General features: G+C 50.0%; 1 protein-coding gene across 5 annotated transcripts; it reads left to right on the forward strand.

Moving 5' to 3' along the window:
• Nucleotides 1-1,037: 1,037 nt before the first annotated feature.
• On the forward strand, nt 1,038-12,977 carry ppp1r1b (protein phosphatase 1, regulatory (inhibitor) subunit 1B). Of its 5 annotated transcripts, none has more exons than XM_029158348.3 (7): nt 1,063-2,466; nt 2,641-2,727; nt 3,172-3,506; nt 9,643-9,732; nt 9,917-9,992; nt 10,916-11,053; nt 11,278-12,977. In XM_029158348.3, exons 3-7 carry the CDS (start codon nt 3,393-3,395, stop codon nt 11,451-11,453), a joined length of 594 nt encoding a protein of 197 aa, XP_029014181.1. In that variant the 5' UTR covers nt 1,063-2,466; nt 2,641-2,727; nt 3,172-3,392; the 3' UTR covers nt 11,454-12,977. The 5 variants fall into 5 exon arrangements, with proteins under 5 accessions (XP_055366705.1, XP_029014181.1, XP_029014182.1 ...); XM_029158349.3 differs by having other exon boundaries at nt 1,068-2,466; nt 9,643-9,726; XM_055510730.1 differs by lacking the exon at nt 10,916-11,053 and having other exon boundaries at nt 1,038-2,466; nt 9,643-9,726.
• The last annotated feature ends 336 nt before the right edge of the window (nt 12,978-13,313 follow it).

The following is a 13,313-nucleotide window of genomic DNA, read 5'->3' on the forward strand; positions in this document are numbered from 1 at the left end:
GGCATTGTGATGTACGGCTGCCACCTACTGGATGTTATGTGTAACTGCATCATTTTGTTCATACTTCCACCATCTGCCAAGACGCCTGTCAAACGTGTCTGTATTCAATATAAATGTCCTTTAAATGTTTAAACCCGAATAAATAATAAAATACCAAAGTCAAAAAATACGAGATAAATTAATTATTGAAACTTAATAATATTTAATAAAAATAAATTCCAAAAACGTACAAATCAAAAACTAGATGTCTTCATGCAGAACTTTTCTTTTTTACATTTCTAACTTTGTGTCTGACCTTTGACCTTTGTAAAAGCTCTCTACAGTGTAATTAAACCAGACAGACAGAAGAGGGTGCTGACGTGTCCTCCATCATCAACACTGAGCTGGGCAGCTGTGTCCGACTGTGCTTATTCATACAGAGGTGCGCTTGTTTATTGTGTTATATAACTGCACAGAGGAAGACGAGTGAGATACTGACTGACAGGCGCTGCCTCTGTGTCCTTAACGGAATTACCTGGACACCTGCTACAATGGCACAAAGCCTCAGTGATCCAGAGTAATGGAATATTTCACCTCTCACAGAGACGTTTGTCCCCGAAATCCCCTGTAAAGGTATCAGCTTATTACTGCAGCACCTGGCAGGTACGCAGGACGGACGAGTGAACGCTACCATTAATTTCTACTAGCACTGGTAAATGTGTTGAAACCGGCTGGGACATCGTTCAAGGCCTTAACCGAAAGTAATGGCACATTTACCTATATACTTACTTTACTAAACATCCACTTTAGGGACAGGAATTGAATTTAATTGGCTCATCACACCCATAGATGTGGAAAACCTTTAGTTGTCCTTAATAACACTCTTCCTGACTTCATACCCAGAATGCATTTAGTCTCTCCAGCAGGTTTTCAAGTGGTCTAGAGTCTAGAGGCGGATGGAGTTCTCAGTTCTTCCTCCCTGTCTCTCTCTCTCTCTCTCTCGCTCTCTCTCTCTCTCTCTCTCTCTCTCTCTCTCTCTCTCTCTCTCTCTCTCTCTCTCCCGGAGCGTCTCCAGTGTGTGTGTTGCACATGTCACGCATTAAGAACGGTCCATCCCCGTTTGCTGGAGGGAGACGTTCACGTTCTCGGGCTACGAGCTACGATCTATCTTGAGCGGGTTCCTCCCGCGGTTCTGCCAACAACATTGTGATTCAGTGACGTGCTGACTGGACTGGACTGGACGCAGCGAAGCACAATAAAAATAGAGGCAGACGCGTGTGGGCCCACAGCACACGGAGTCTGTAAATACACAGCGTCACGAGTGGAGCAAGTGACAGATCAGAGCTAATTAGAGGCACAAACAAATGCAGACTGTCCCACGGGTCCAAGCGACAAACACGTCCGAGGACAGTTATTACATAACGTCCATGTCCCCGTGTGCATGAGCATGTTAGATAGTAACAGATGAATCAAATCATCACATTTTCATTCGGAAGCATTTTCTATGGCTTTCCACTAAGAGGCGTTTGTTTTACTTATCACTGTCTCTGCAGAATGTGGAATACCGCTGTTAATTTGGGACGCCTGGCTGATCCCACATACAGTTGAAGTCTCACCTGACAGTATGTCTGCACGGGCAGAGAAGCAGGCTGCTGTTGTGGAGACTGTCACTGTTAATCGCTGCTCTGACTGTAACTCAAGTTGATGGAGCCGGGGACGAAAAGGAGGCGGCTCCACCCCCACGACTGAACGCTGGAATGTTTTGTCTGAATTTTACAAATCTGATTTTTCCGACCAGAACGTCCCGCGCAGCGTGACCACGTTGGCGGCGTGACTATTTAAACGCGATAGCACCGCTCGGCGTGACGCACAGCCGCATTTAAATGAGCTCATTCCACAAGGTAGACGCATTTTGTGACAAGATATGGAAATTTGAGGGCCACGAGATAGTGATAAAACGCTGTAATGAATAACTCACAAACTGTTTGACGTTAGATCATGTTCATGCAAACGTCTCCTCCCACAGAGCTTCTTGGGCAGTTTTTAGCCCATTGTAATTGAATTTCTGTCTGTTTGTTCATGTTGTTGTGTTAATTGAGGCCTGAGTCTCTGATATCAGTATTCTTCCTTGTTTTATCAGAAGAGCTGCTCAGCCACTGGTTTCATTAAAAGCTACAACTCTGCGGTTCGTAGTGAGTCCGAGTCTTAAACAGAGCCTATTATAAATTCCTCATAACACCGAGTGCCCTGCTCGTTACGCAAGCAGCCTGGACCGGAACCAAGCAAGCAACAAGTGAGTGAAAAAACGGCCTTCGCTTCACAAACGCTCCGCAGCTGCTTCGACGGTCGCCGTGTGTTTTGGCTGTTCGGCCTTGAAACAGAACCAGGACCTGAACGCATGCGGAGGGCGCTGCGCTCCAGACACCAGTGGCTTTGTCTGCCCGAGGCTAAATCCACTGCTCTCCACTGTCCAAATCCCTCAGCCATGTGAGTGAAACAACAGCACGGCCCTGAAAACAGCCCACACGCCCCCCCCCCCCCCCTCTCTCTCTCTCTCTCTCTCAACACCACCATTTTGGCTACTTTACCACCTTTAACAAGCTTGCGTTTAATATTCTATGAATACCTCCTTCATGTTCCTTTCTTCTCACTTGTTGACAGAAACAAACAGCCTCAGGTAACCTTTGCTGACCATCAAGGGCGCCCACATGACTCGCTGGCCATCAGCAGCCTAATAAATGCAGCCAGGTCAGTAACGTGGGCTAAGCCGCCGGATGCCTGCGTTCCCCACACATCTCCCTCGTCTTGTTTATCCCTTCCTCCCGCCCACCCGCTCCCTCGCTCGGCATAAATCTCTCATTCACAAATAGAGGCCAAAAGAGGCTCAGCTGATGTGATGAGATTATTTTTTTTTTCTGATTACAAATCAACATCAGCTTAGAGAGAGAGAGAGAGAGAAAGAGAGCGAGAGAGAGAGAAACACATGCTGGCTCTCCATCCTTTGCAGCATCACCCCCCCCCACCCCCCCCCCCCCCCCCCCCCCCCCCCCCCCTTCTCCCCCGCTCTGGATCCTCCCCTCTCGTGTCGTCTCCACCCGGCTCTGGCCCGTGGACCCTCCCTCCCGTGGCCTCTCCACCCACTCCTCTCCCGCACGGATCTGAGGACGTGCCTCATTCACTCCTGCTGCACAGGTTGCGAAGGAGGCCAGAAGAGAAAGAGAGAGAGAGCGAGAGAGAGAGAGAGAGAGAGAGTGAGTGAGAGCGGGACAATCGAGGGCGACGGAGTCTGTGAAGTTTGTGGAGGAGGAGAAGAGCGCGAGGCAGGACAGGGGACCGGTTCTGAGGAGGGGGGGGCGACCCAGAGGCGGCGGTGATCCTTTCTGCTTGGAGTCAGAACACTCGGGTCCGGAGCCATGGATCCCTCCATGTCGACCGAGGTGGAGGGAGAACCCAAGGAGAGGAAGAAGATCCACTTTGCTGTGCCGGCCTCGGCCCCCACCAACCTGGACCCGCGGCAGGTGGAGATGGTGAGTTGGCCCGAGGTTGGAGCGTGTTTGAGTTTGGCCGGCCTTCTGCTGACATTAACAACGCCGCATGCAGGTCATTATCTCCTCTGTCACCCGGCGCAGCAACAAGTCCTTGACATTTTGTTTACAGCTGTTAATAATTATTTCTCGTCTCCGGCTCCGGACGACCTGCGCGTGAGCGCCCGCTGCCGCCTGGGGCCGATGACTCAGCGTTACCCGGGGAAACACAAGAAAATGAGATTGTGTGCCCGGTTCTGGCGGCTCTTATTTTAGCTCAGCAGAAACTGGGCCAAAGTAGAAACCGTTTAGTACCAGCGCCGATCGAGGCCAAACACCCCCCCCCCCCTTCCTCCTCCTCGGTGGAGCTTTAGGTGGAGTAGTGAGAGAGACGTGCTAATTGAAGACGAGCAGAGGGAAAGCAGCAGGAACCCTGATCTCCAGGTTCAGCGGGTCGAGGTCGGGCCTCGCGGGGTCCGTCCCTGTTCCGTGCACGTGGAGGGTTTGACAACCCTGAGTGGCCTGCGCCGGTTCTGGCCCCCGTGAGCTGGATACTGGCTTCCTCTACGGCTGCAAGCCGTTCATGTTATTCACTGCGAACCTACATGAATGAAAGGTGAATTGTTCACTTCAAATCAAACAAGGTTCTGCTCGTTACCCGGCTCCTTCCCCTGTTACTGTTCTCCTGCGCTGATCCCTTCCAGGAATCCACAGGACACCAACCTACCATATGTGAGCTTCCATTTAAAAACAACAACAACAGAACGGTGACTTCCTCCTGCTTTGGGAGGGTCCGTATTGCTCAATGAGCCCCTGGTTACTCAGTGATGGGCTATATTTAGGCCGGGGGCTGGCTCTGCCCCAGCGGCCTTTTCCTACACTTTAACTTGAGGAATAGTTTCATTGTACTGGCCGTGCAGGTGGAAAAAGGCTGATTGTGACAGCAGATGTGATCAGGGGCAGGATGTGTTCATGTGTTTAGGAGCAGATATCATCTAGTCATGGCTGATAGGAGCCTCTGGGGACGTGTGGGTGGGAAAAAGTAACAATGCCGCTCTTTGGAGCCTGTTACACAACCGGGAACTCCTTATTGCTGTTCCTGGCGGCATTTAAGGCCCCGATTCTGTATCGACTGAGCTGCCGGGGCCTGGTTGCCATGGAGACGGGCGGGCATCGCAAAGGTCGAGGTAACGGAGCGCTCGGCCCGACGCGGCGCATTGTTTACGTCGCTGCGTGTGAAATCTTCAGGCGTTAATGTGAGACGCTTCCACCTCCCACTCAGGGAGCGAGCGCATATTGTTTATGCTCCACCAGTGAAAAATATGTTAGTGGGTGCTTTTGCACCTGTTGTGAAAGATGTAGTGGGAAAAATGATTTTCTGCTTTAACTTTAGCGACGTCAGCTGCAAAATGACAAAGGCACCAATTGTGATCATGACTGTGGTGCTCAAAGAAAATTATATTTAAAAAAAAGGAACATCTTCTGCTTTTAATAAACAGAATTTTGCTTATTCAGGACATTCTGACTGTAAACATTTGGAAGCTGAGTCATGACAAGTGAAATGAGTGAAATGGAGCCGTCTGTCTAGAATGAAGCTCTCGTCCAATAAAGTGTGGTCTTCTTTTCCGGCTGACGCTCATGTTTTTCTGCTTTTCCATCCGACCCGTCGCTGTCGTCCTCTGTGTCTCCGTCGCTCGTCGCTTCGTTTGTCAGACTCTAACCTTCACATTTAAAGGTCACTGTCTGTAATAACACGGGGAAAGCGTGCGGCCTCGCGCTCGCTCCTCACACACCAACACGCCTGCGTGCTTTTGCAAGTAATGTAGGATAATGTGCATAATGGCCAGAGATTAGGGTCATGGTGCAGATGCTGCGTGCCTGATTCCCACCGAGTCATCCTTCCTGCTCCTGTTTGATAAGCTGCCTTCTCTCTGCTCGTCTCACATGAATATGACGGAGGCCGAGGCCTCCGTTCCACTTCTTCCCACGTGACTTAGCGTCCAGCCTCCCTCTCATCTTTCACCAAACATCACCTCATTCCCCCCCGTCATCCTCCGCCGTCAGATCTCTGGGTGAAACGTCAAGCGCCGGCCTTCAGTGGGGGGAGTGCTTTTGAGCAAACACGGGACTGTCAACACGCGCTCCCGTGTCAGATAGCACTGGACCCGCTGGGACTGGGTGAGAGGCTGCCGTGGTCCCGGCCCGGGTCCCACTCTGAAAAATGAGTTTTTAATGTTCCCTCAAAGTTATTTCGCCCAAAGCCATGTTTGTAGTGGCGCGAACTAATCAGGAAAATAGCTTTGGAAACCTCAGAATGTAATTGCAGCTCAGCCGCTGTCAATGGGCCTCTGTCCTCGTGTGTGTTTGTCCGCTCCTTGTTTTTGACACGTCTCCATGTTGTGATTTGTCGATGCTGGTGGAACATCGTGTTCATAAACTCCAGCGGTTTAATACAAAGTTTCATTTCGTCATCACCATCTGGCCACGAGGACTTTTCATGTGTTTATTGCGCGATTTGTGATTTTTTTTTTCGCAATGCTGCTCCGCGGGTTCCGCGTCCGCTCCGAGCGCTCCCTGCGCGCTGGTGCACGAGAAGCTTAATCTTTTAACCCTGTCCGACAAGAGCAGCACGCGTATCTGTCATGACAGGAGCGGCGGAGGATTAGGAGGGCACGGGGGGGGGGGGGTCCAGGCTCGCAGCCCAGCGTATGGCGGCGTGTTCACTGCAGCTGGACGCCGACCCGCCTCTCGGAGCTTCCGTCCTCCGTCCTTTGGGGAGCTCGGATCCCAGCGTTGGCCCCGGAGCCGCGGCGCTCGCACCCGGACGAGCGCTGAGGCGTGAGCGGCAACAAATGGGATTGGTCCTGATCCCTGTTTCATCAACACGGAGAAGACACGGCATTATGTTATTGCTGCCGTGCCCGTTGTAATCTCTGATTTTCGTCACAGTGCCCGAGACGCTTTCCCCCCCCCCCCTGTGTTTATCTGCCTGCAAGTAAATGAGCTTGCACAAGGGCACATCGGATCATCTTCAATATGTTTAGGGTGGAGCGGCTCATAGCTGGAACAAGGTTATACAAACATACTGCGAGGGCTCGGATTCAGGTGTTTACATCACGCTGACTTATATAACCCGCTGTGGGGGGGTTGATCTGGGCCTTTTGTTAACACACCACCATCGCTGGCCTTTTTTCCATTCACCACCTGTGGGCCGGTGTGACATTGCAGAGGAGCTTGGTGTCGTAGCTGTAGCCGCGCGTTGACCTCCTGCACCATCGCCCCCGGTTGGCATCGACCCCCCCGCTGTCTGCTGCCTTGCCCCAGAGCACGCCGTGCAGGCCCGGCAGGTGGCTCCCCGTCGTTCATCAGCCGTTCGCACATCATCTCTGCTGTGGTGCGACGCTGGGCGTTCACTTGCAGCGGGCGCTAACGGCAGCTAATGACATAAATGCTGAAGGGTTCGGGGGGGGGGGGGGGGGGGTTCTTTCCTCCGGTGAGCGGGGTAATTGCATTTCCTATTTCAGGGTCATTGGAGAACCCCTCCAGATGCTCGTCCCACCCGTCTGTTTATTCATTCACCCAAAGGTCAGCGCAGAAGGAGGAGCTGTGTGGATGTGGACACCATCAGCACCACGACTCAGCAGAACCTTTTATCTGAATAACGACGAGCAGACAGTCGCGTCCGACGCACCTCGGCGAGGTGCGGCCCGCGTGCAGCCGCGTCCTTGACCTTCTGTGAAGCAGCTGGAAGCTCGACAAGCGGGCGCAGCTCCGCCTCGCTGAAGCCGTGAACAGGACAGCTCTTTGGTGGTTCATGTGTCATTCATTGGGAAATGTTGTGTCTGTCAGTTCTGCTCTCATGCCAAACACTCAGTTTCCAGAATCACAACATTAATGTTGGCTTTGTATGTGGTTCATTCTGCCCATTGTCATATATACAGAGTGTGTTAATCATGTTTGGATTGGTTTAGTGTGGTTCTCCCAAAAGCTCAGCCTGTGCCTGTGAAGCCCTGTGTTAAACAGGCCGGAGGCTCCTGCTGAGAGCAATTCTTTTCCACCTTATTGTGTTGTTGGAGTCGCTGCTAGATTGCACTTAGCGCTCCACACGGGCTCCGTCAAAAAGGGCAGCGGTTCCCGGTTCCCCATCGCGCTGTTCGCAACCGACTCGGCTTCGGCCTTTTCGCGGGCTCATTTCTGGACCACTGGAGTGGAACGTGCCCATGAGCAGATGCTACGACGGCAAATCAATCCTCGGATCCATACAGTACGAAGAGCCGGGTTACAGATGGGTTGTGACGGCGTCATATGGACCCGCTGCACGCGCTGCCTCCGTGGATGGGGGCGCGTCTCGCTCAGTGCCTGGTCTGCGCGGCTCCCATCCCATCTAGTAGCAGGGCAGAGCCAAAGCCCCTCTCCTCTGGTGCCGCCGAGGCCCCAGAGGCCCGTCCGATCTAGTTTATGCTGTCCTGCTGCTGCAGCTTTTAATAGGAGCACCAGCAACGTGGCAGCCTCAGGGGAGCAGACCCATATGAGTGGATCTGCACCCAGGCTGCCACACAAGACTGTGCTAAGCTACAGTGTCACATATACCTGCACACCTTTCACTAATGTGGCCCAGGGAGCACACAGCACAGTGATGGAGGCCATTTTTGTTCATTTTCAGAGGATATAAAATATTTTATTACATTTAGACAAAGAGTTTTTTTCTTCATGATGCCAAGTCAGCACATTTTTTTTCAGTTCATAAGCTTCATGTAAACTGCCGCACGGCGAGCCAATGCTTTCACCGAGACCACGCCTGTGTGTGAAGGGCTGCGAGCGGCTCCTGCCCGCGTGCGTTCACCTGTGGAGCCACGTCAGCGCCCTCCTGCTGCGAGCCCCGCACGTCTGTGTGCAGAGACAATGTGGGCCACGGGAGGACGGGGCTCGGGAGGCGGCTGGAGGCCGTTCCATAAAATTCACATATGACGTTATGTAACAGGACGGCGTAAAATTACCGCAGTGTTTATCGTCGGCGCATGTTAAGAAGACAGAAAGACACAGAAACGCAACCAGAAGCTACTGAATTTGGGATTTCACAATTTTTAAATCGTGCAATTGAGCACAATATTCTGACTAATTAAAAAACAGCATCAGTTTGTGCTTCTCCGCGTTATGGTGAACTACAAAGGGAAAAACACGCGCAGCTACAGAATCTTGGGATTCGAGGCAGATCGTGGGAGGAAAAGAAAGAAGCAAACAAAAGGAGGGTAATGTGATTTCAGCTGGGACACGGCGCTAATGGACAGCGGGGAGGAAGAGACGCGCGTGAGGGTAATGTCACTGTCAAGGAATGAAGGACGTACAGACGTAAACAGGAGCGAGGGGGGAGGAAATGAGAGAGCTGGAGGTTGCGTGATGAGATTAAAACGCGTGTCCGGTGTCATAAATAAGAGCGAAAGCCGCGCGTCATCGCTCCGAGTTGTCGCGTTCGGCAGCGGCAGCTTTTCACCACGTGCTCCTCCGCTTTGGCAACACGCGCCTCGCCGCGACGACGCACGCAGGGGACGCGAACACAAACACGGCTCTCCTTCACGCAAAACACGGCCGAGCGGCTCAACCGGCTTCCCGGAGCCGCCGTCAGCGGAGCCGAGGGTCACGTCACGGCCAAGGTCGGCTGGTTCAGCCCAGACACAGAGGTCCGTCGAACCCGGAGCTCTACACACTGTCTGTCTATGGAGGACCCAGTGCTCTCCTCCCGTTTCCTTCAGGATGCCGCTGGTTCCAGACCGCATTAATCTCGACCTGACTTGTAATCGCTTTTGCAGCATCATGGACTTGTCCAGTGCAAATTCAATGTTATTCAAGCTGCATATGCTTGAATCTTTTCAGACTAAATTTGGTGCAAATCCATGAATGCAGTGATATAAAGGCTTTGATGATAGTTGTTAATGTCTGACAACAAGAATAGTGAGAACGTTTCAAACATTACCCAACAATACTCGAGTTCAGCTTCAGTGATTAAAACTGACGGCGTTTGATCTGTGTTTGAGGCTGGCCATGACCTCTGACCTCTGACCTCAGCGGGCGGCGTACCTGCATGTCCGTGTGTCACGCCTGCCTGACGAGGCGTTGACTGTGAATGTGTTTGTGTCTGAAGATCCGGCGCCGGAGGCCCACGCCCGCCACGCTGTTCAGAGTGGCCGACCAGGCGTCCCCCGACGACGACCAGTCGAGCCACCAGGTAAAGGTGAAGTCCCCACACTTTATATCACTTGTGTTTGCGTGCATGCACCTGTCAGCGGTCACTCTGCAGCCTCACTGCTAGAGGCCGCTGGAATATATGATGAACCATAACAAATGGGTCTTAATGTCTTGACGTCATTTTCCACGAATCGTCTTGTAGAACGGCTTGTTTCTGCTTTGCGTTGCAGTGGGTTGTTGGGGAAAACGGAGTGCTTAAGCCAAAGCGCGTCAACCCCAACGTTTATCAGCCTCCATCACTCAAAGGTCGGTACCGACGCCGCTCATAATACAGGTGGCGGCTGTTTGTGCTGTGGTTCACCTTCGTGTGTGAGTCCCTCTCCTTGTTTTGCTGAGCTCTGCCGCCGCCAACGTCCTGTGCTTTTCCATGCTTCATGACAGCAGACGAGAGAAGAACGCATGTGGCAGATGGGCATTTCTTTTGATTCTGCATGTGTGTGTGTGTGTGTGTGTGTGTGTAGGTGTGCTTGCGTCTGCACGGTGTGTATATTTGTCTGTAACAGATAGGGAAAGGGAGAAAGAGAGATTAGAGCTGTGACAGCTGTGAGACACAGAGTGTGAGTCTAGGAAAGTCTGGATCATCCAGGATTACAGCCAGTTGTGTATACAGCTGTTACACACACACACACACACACACACATGAACTCACTATTATTAAAGACACATATCAACACAAACATGCACTTTCCTTTGTGGCTCCTTGATGCAGGGCTTTACTACTTAATGCATGAGAAGTGATGATATAATGAGACAGTTCCTGCTTTCATCGGATGCAGACAGTGGAAAAGAGCGCGGGCGATGAGTTTAAGCTATGAGTGACCTCCTGTCTGACAGGATGGGAGGCGTCGAGGGCAAGGTGACCCAGCAGGAGAGAGAGGGGCGAGAGGGGGCGTCCAAAAGGAGGGGAGAGAGAGCAGCGTAGGGTCTGCTGTAACAGTGTGCACGGGCCGCTGTGCTGTCGCCTGCCTGTCTGTCAGCGCATGTGTTTAATTGGCTTCCTGCCTGTCTGGCCGTTTGTCAAGCAGCCTCACGAGGCCCGAACAGAACCTGACCGTGTTGAAGCGTGGCAAAACCCAAACAACGTCTCCCTCTATCCCTGTGTCCACGTGTTGGTGTGTCCGTGTCCTTTGTGTGTGTGTGTGTGTGTGTGTGTGTTCACCTGTGCGTAGCGGTGCAGAAGATGGCCGAGGCACACATGCAGAGCCTCGGCGTCCACCCCCCTTTGGAAGACCCTTGTGAAGGGGAGGAGGACGAGGAGCGCTGGGAGGGAGAGAGGGGAGAGGACATGTCTCCCACCAAAACCGCTGGTGAGAGGGAGATTCTCTGCCGACCGCTGGGGCCAAAGAAAAGAGCGCAGCCTCAGTTCTAGAACGGTTTTCATGCAAATTTGGAAATCAAGATCATTTAACATTTTTAAAAATAGGTTATAGATTCATTAATGGTTAATTGGGCTGTTCAGGCCTCTGGTCCTTGGCCATTTCCTAGTTCTTTTACCTAAATTAACATTGCATCTGGTGACATCTTTTTTCAGATCATCAAGAAACAGCAGCCACTGAACAGTCAGGGAGGTTTTCCAGCGTAAGAGAGGCGGCCAAACAGATCCAAGCAGCACAGGAGGAGGAGGAGGAGGAGGAGGAGGAGGAGGAAGATGAGGAGGGGGCCAAGACTGAGGGAACGGTGAAGGGGAGCAGCCGGGGGAGTAACTGAAAGACAGGGAGCGGGGCAAATATTTGGAGGGAATTTTTGAGGACAGTGAAGTTGTGTAGTTGTCAGATGGTTCAAATCTGAAGAACTCATTAAAGATGAAGTAATTGCTGTTCTTTTTTGTGCATGTCTGAATGTGTGGGGTCTGAACGCACGCGCGGCGGCGAATGGTGAACTGAAAGCAAGATTCCTGCTCTTGACCTCTAAAGGCTCAGATGGATTAAAGAGGAGGCAAACAGGGAGTTTTTGTCTCAGAGGCCAGCCAATATGGGGATGTGATGAGTGATCTATGGACAGAGCAGACTAAAGACGCTGTTTTGGCCCCAATGTCCCCTTTTTTATAATGAGAGTGGAGGGGGCCAAGGTCAACATGGCCAAATGCCCTAAATGCCCAAAACACCAGTGATTCCTTTACACCTTTACTTCTGGACAGAGCTAAATGTTGCTTTAAAGACAATATTAATTACCACTAGAGACGACACACATAACATGTTGTATATGTTCCACTTTATTCTGAAACCATCCCGTTTATTTGGCTATTTGGAAAATAAAATGTACACATGCTGTCATCTGGTGGTAGAAGGTGGAAATGACGCGATTACCAGTAATCCTAAATATTTTCTCACATTCAAATACTCTTATAGAACTAGATTAAGTAAAGAAACACAGGAGCATTTTTATTCGTTTTAAAGGTTATTAATAAATCTGTAAGCAACGTTTTATTGCATGGCAGCTTCCTCTTTGTGCTCTTTGGCCTGTCACAATTTTCGCTCACCTCACTCATCAGTAGAATGGATCCAGGCTTACAAAAATATAAAGGCATTTGAGGTAGAGTGTCAAGAACCAAAATCTGTGTCTATTATTTAATAGCTTGAGACAATAGGTGAATGTGTGTGGTTAGTATACCTCACCTTTCAGATTTGAATACTTCATGTTTAAAAGGGCAAATCTACCTCTTGTTTCTTAGAAATAGAGAACTCAGTCGTTACCTCCACTCGTCGACCATTTTGAGCTTACTTCATCTTGAACTGACACTTGTTAGCAGATCAAAAATGTCCTTCAAATCTTTTCCAGCACTGTTTACTCATTCTGCATTCCCCAGTGATCACAAGTTTCCCTTTTGTATGTTAACACTTTTCTAATGTTTCGCTCATGATTTGTATGTTTTAAGAGCTATTTTTCTAATCTCGTGTCCAGTGTGAGTAGCATGGTTCTAGCTTGTTCTGGTAAATACATTACAACATAACTGAAGATACGTTACATAGCTGTTAGTTGTGCAGGGTGTATAAAACGTCCTGTTTGTATCATCTGGGCGCATGTTTGTGTGTAAAATATTCTGACCTCTGAACTGCTCACACTGTGGGATACGTGTGCTGAGGCACTCCCTTCACTTCGATCACTGAAAGACGTGTGAACTTTTATGCTTAATCTTTCTATACTTTTATTCTCTTTTCTTGTTTCTCAGTGTGCTTGTTTCAACAACAACAACATAATATCAAAATAAACAGTGGTCTGTTTCTTCTCTCATTTGACTTGCACATATTGTTTTTTGTACTTCCTGCATAAATTGCTTTCTACATAGTTATTACAACACACAAAATTAAAGTGATTAAAAAACAGTAATTGTTTTGTCACCAAAATACAATGAGATTTAACTTTGACCAATAATTAATTTGGTCTTTCTCAAAGTGTGTGTTATATAATAGTAAATATTCACACAAATATTAGTCAACAAATACCATAACAAATATAAAAATAACTTGAAATTATCAATATAGATTTAATAATATGCTAAAATCAGACAGTAAGGTTTTATTGTCATTGTCATAACAAATAAACAGCAACAAGCTGTTGTTTGGAACG

The sequence above is a fragment of the Betta splendens genome, chromosome 8, assembly GCF_900634795.4.
Source record: "Betta splendens chromosome 8, fBetSpl5.4, whole genome shotgun sequence".
Taxonomy (NCBI): Eukaryota; Metazoa; Chordata; class Actinopteri; order Anabantiformes; family Osphronemidae; genus Betta; species Betta splendens.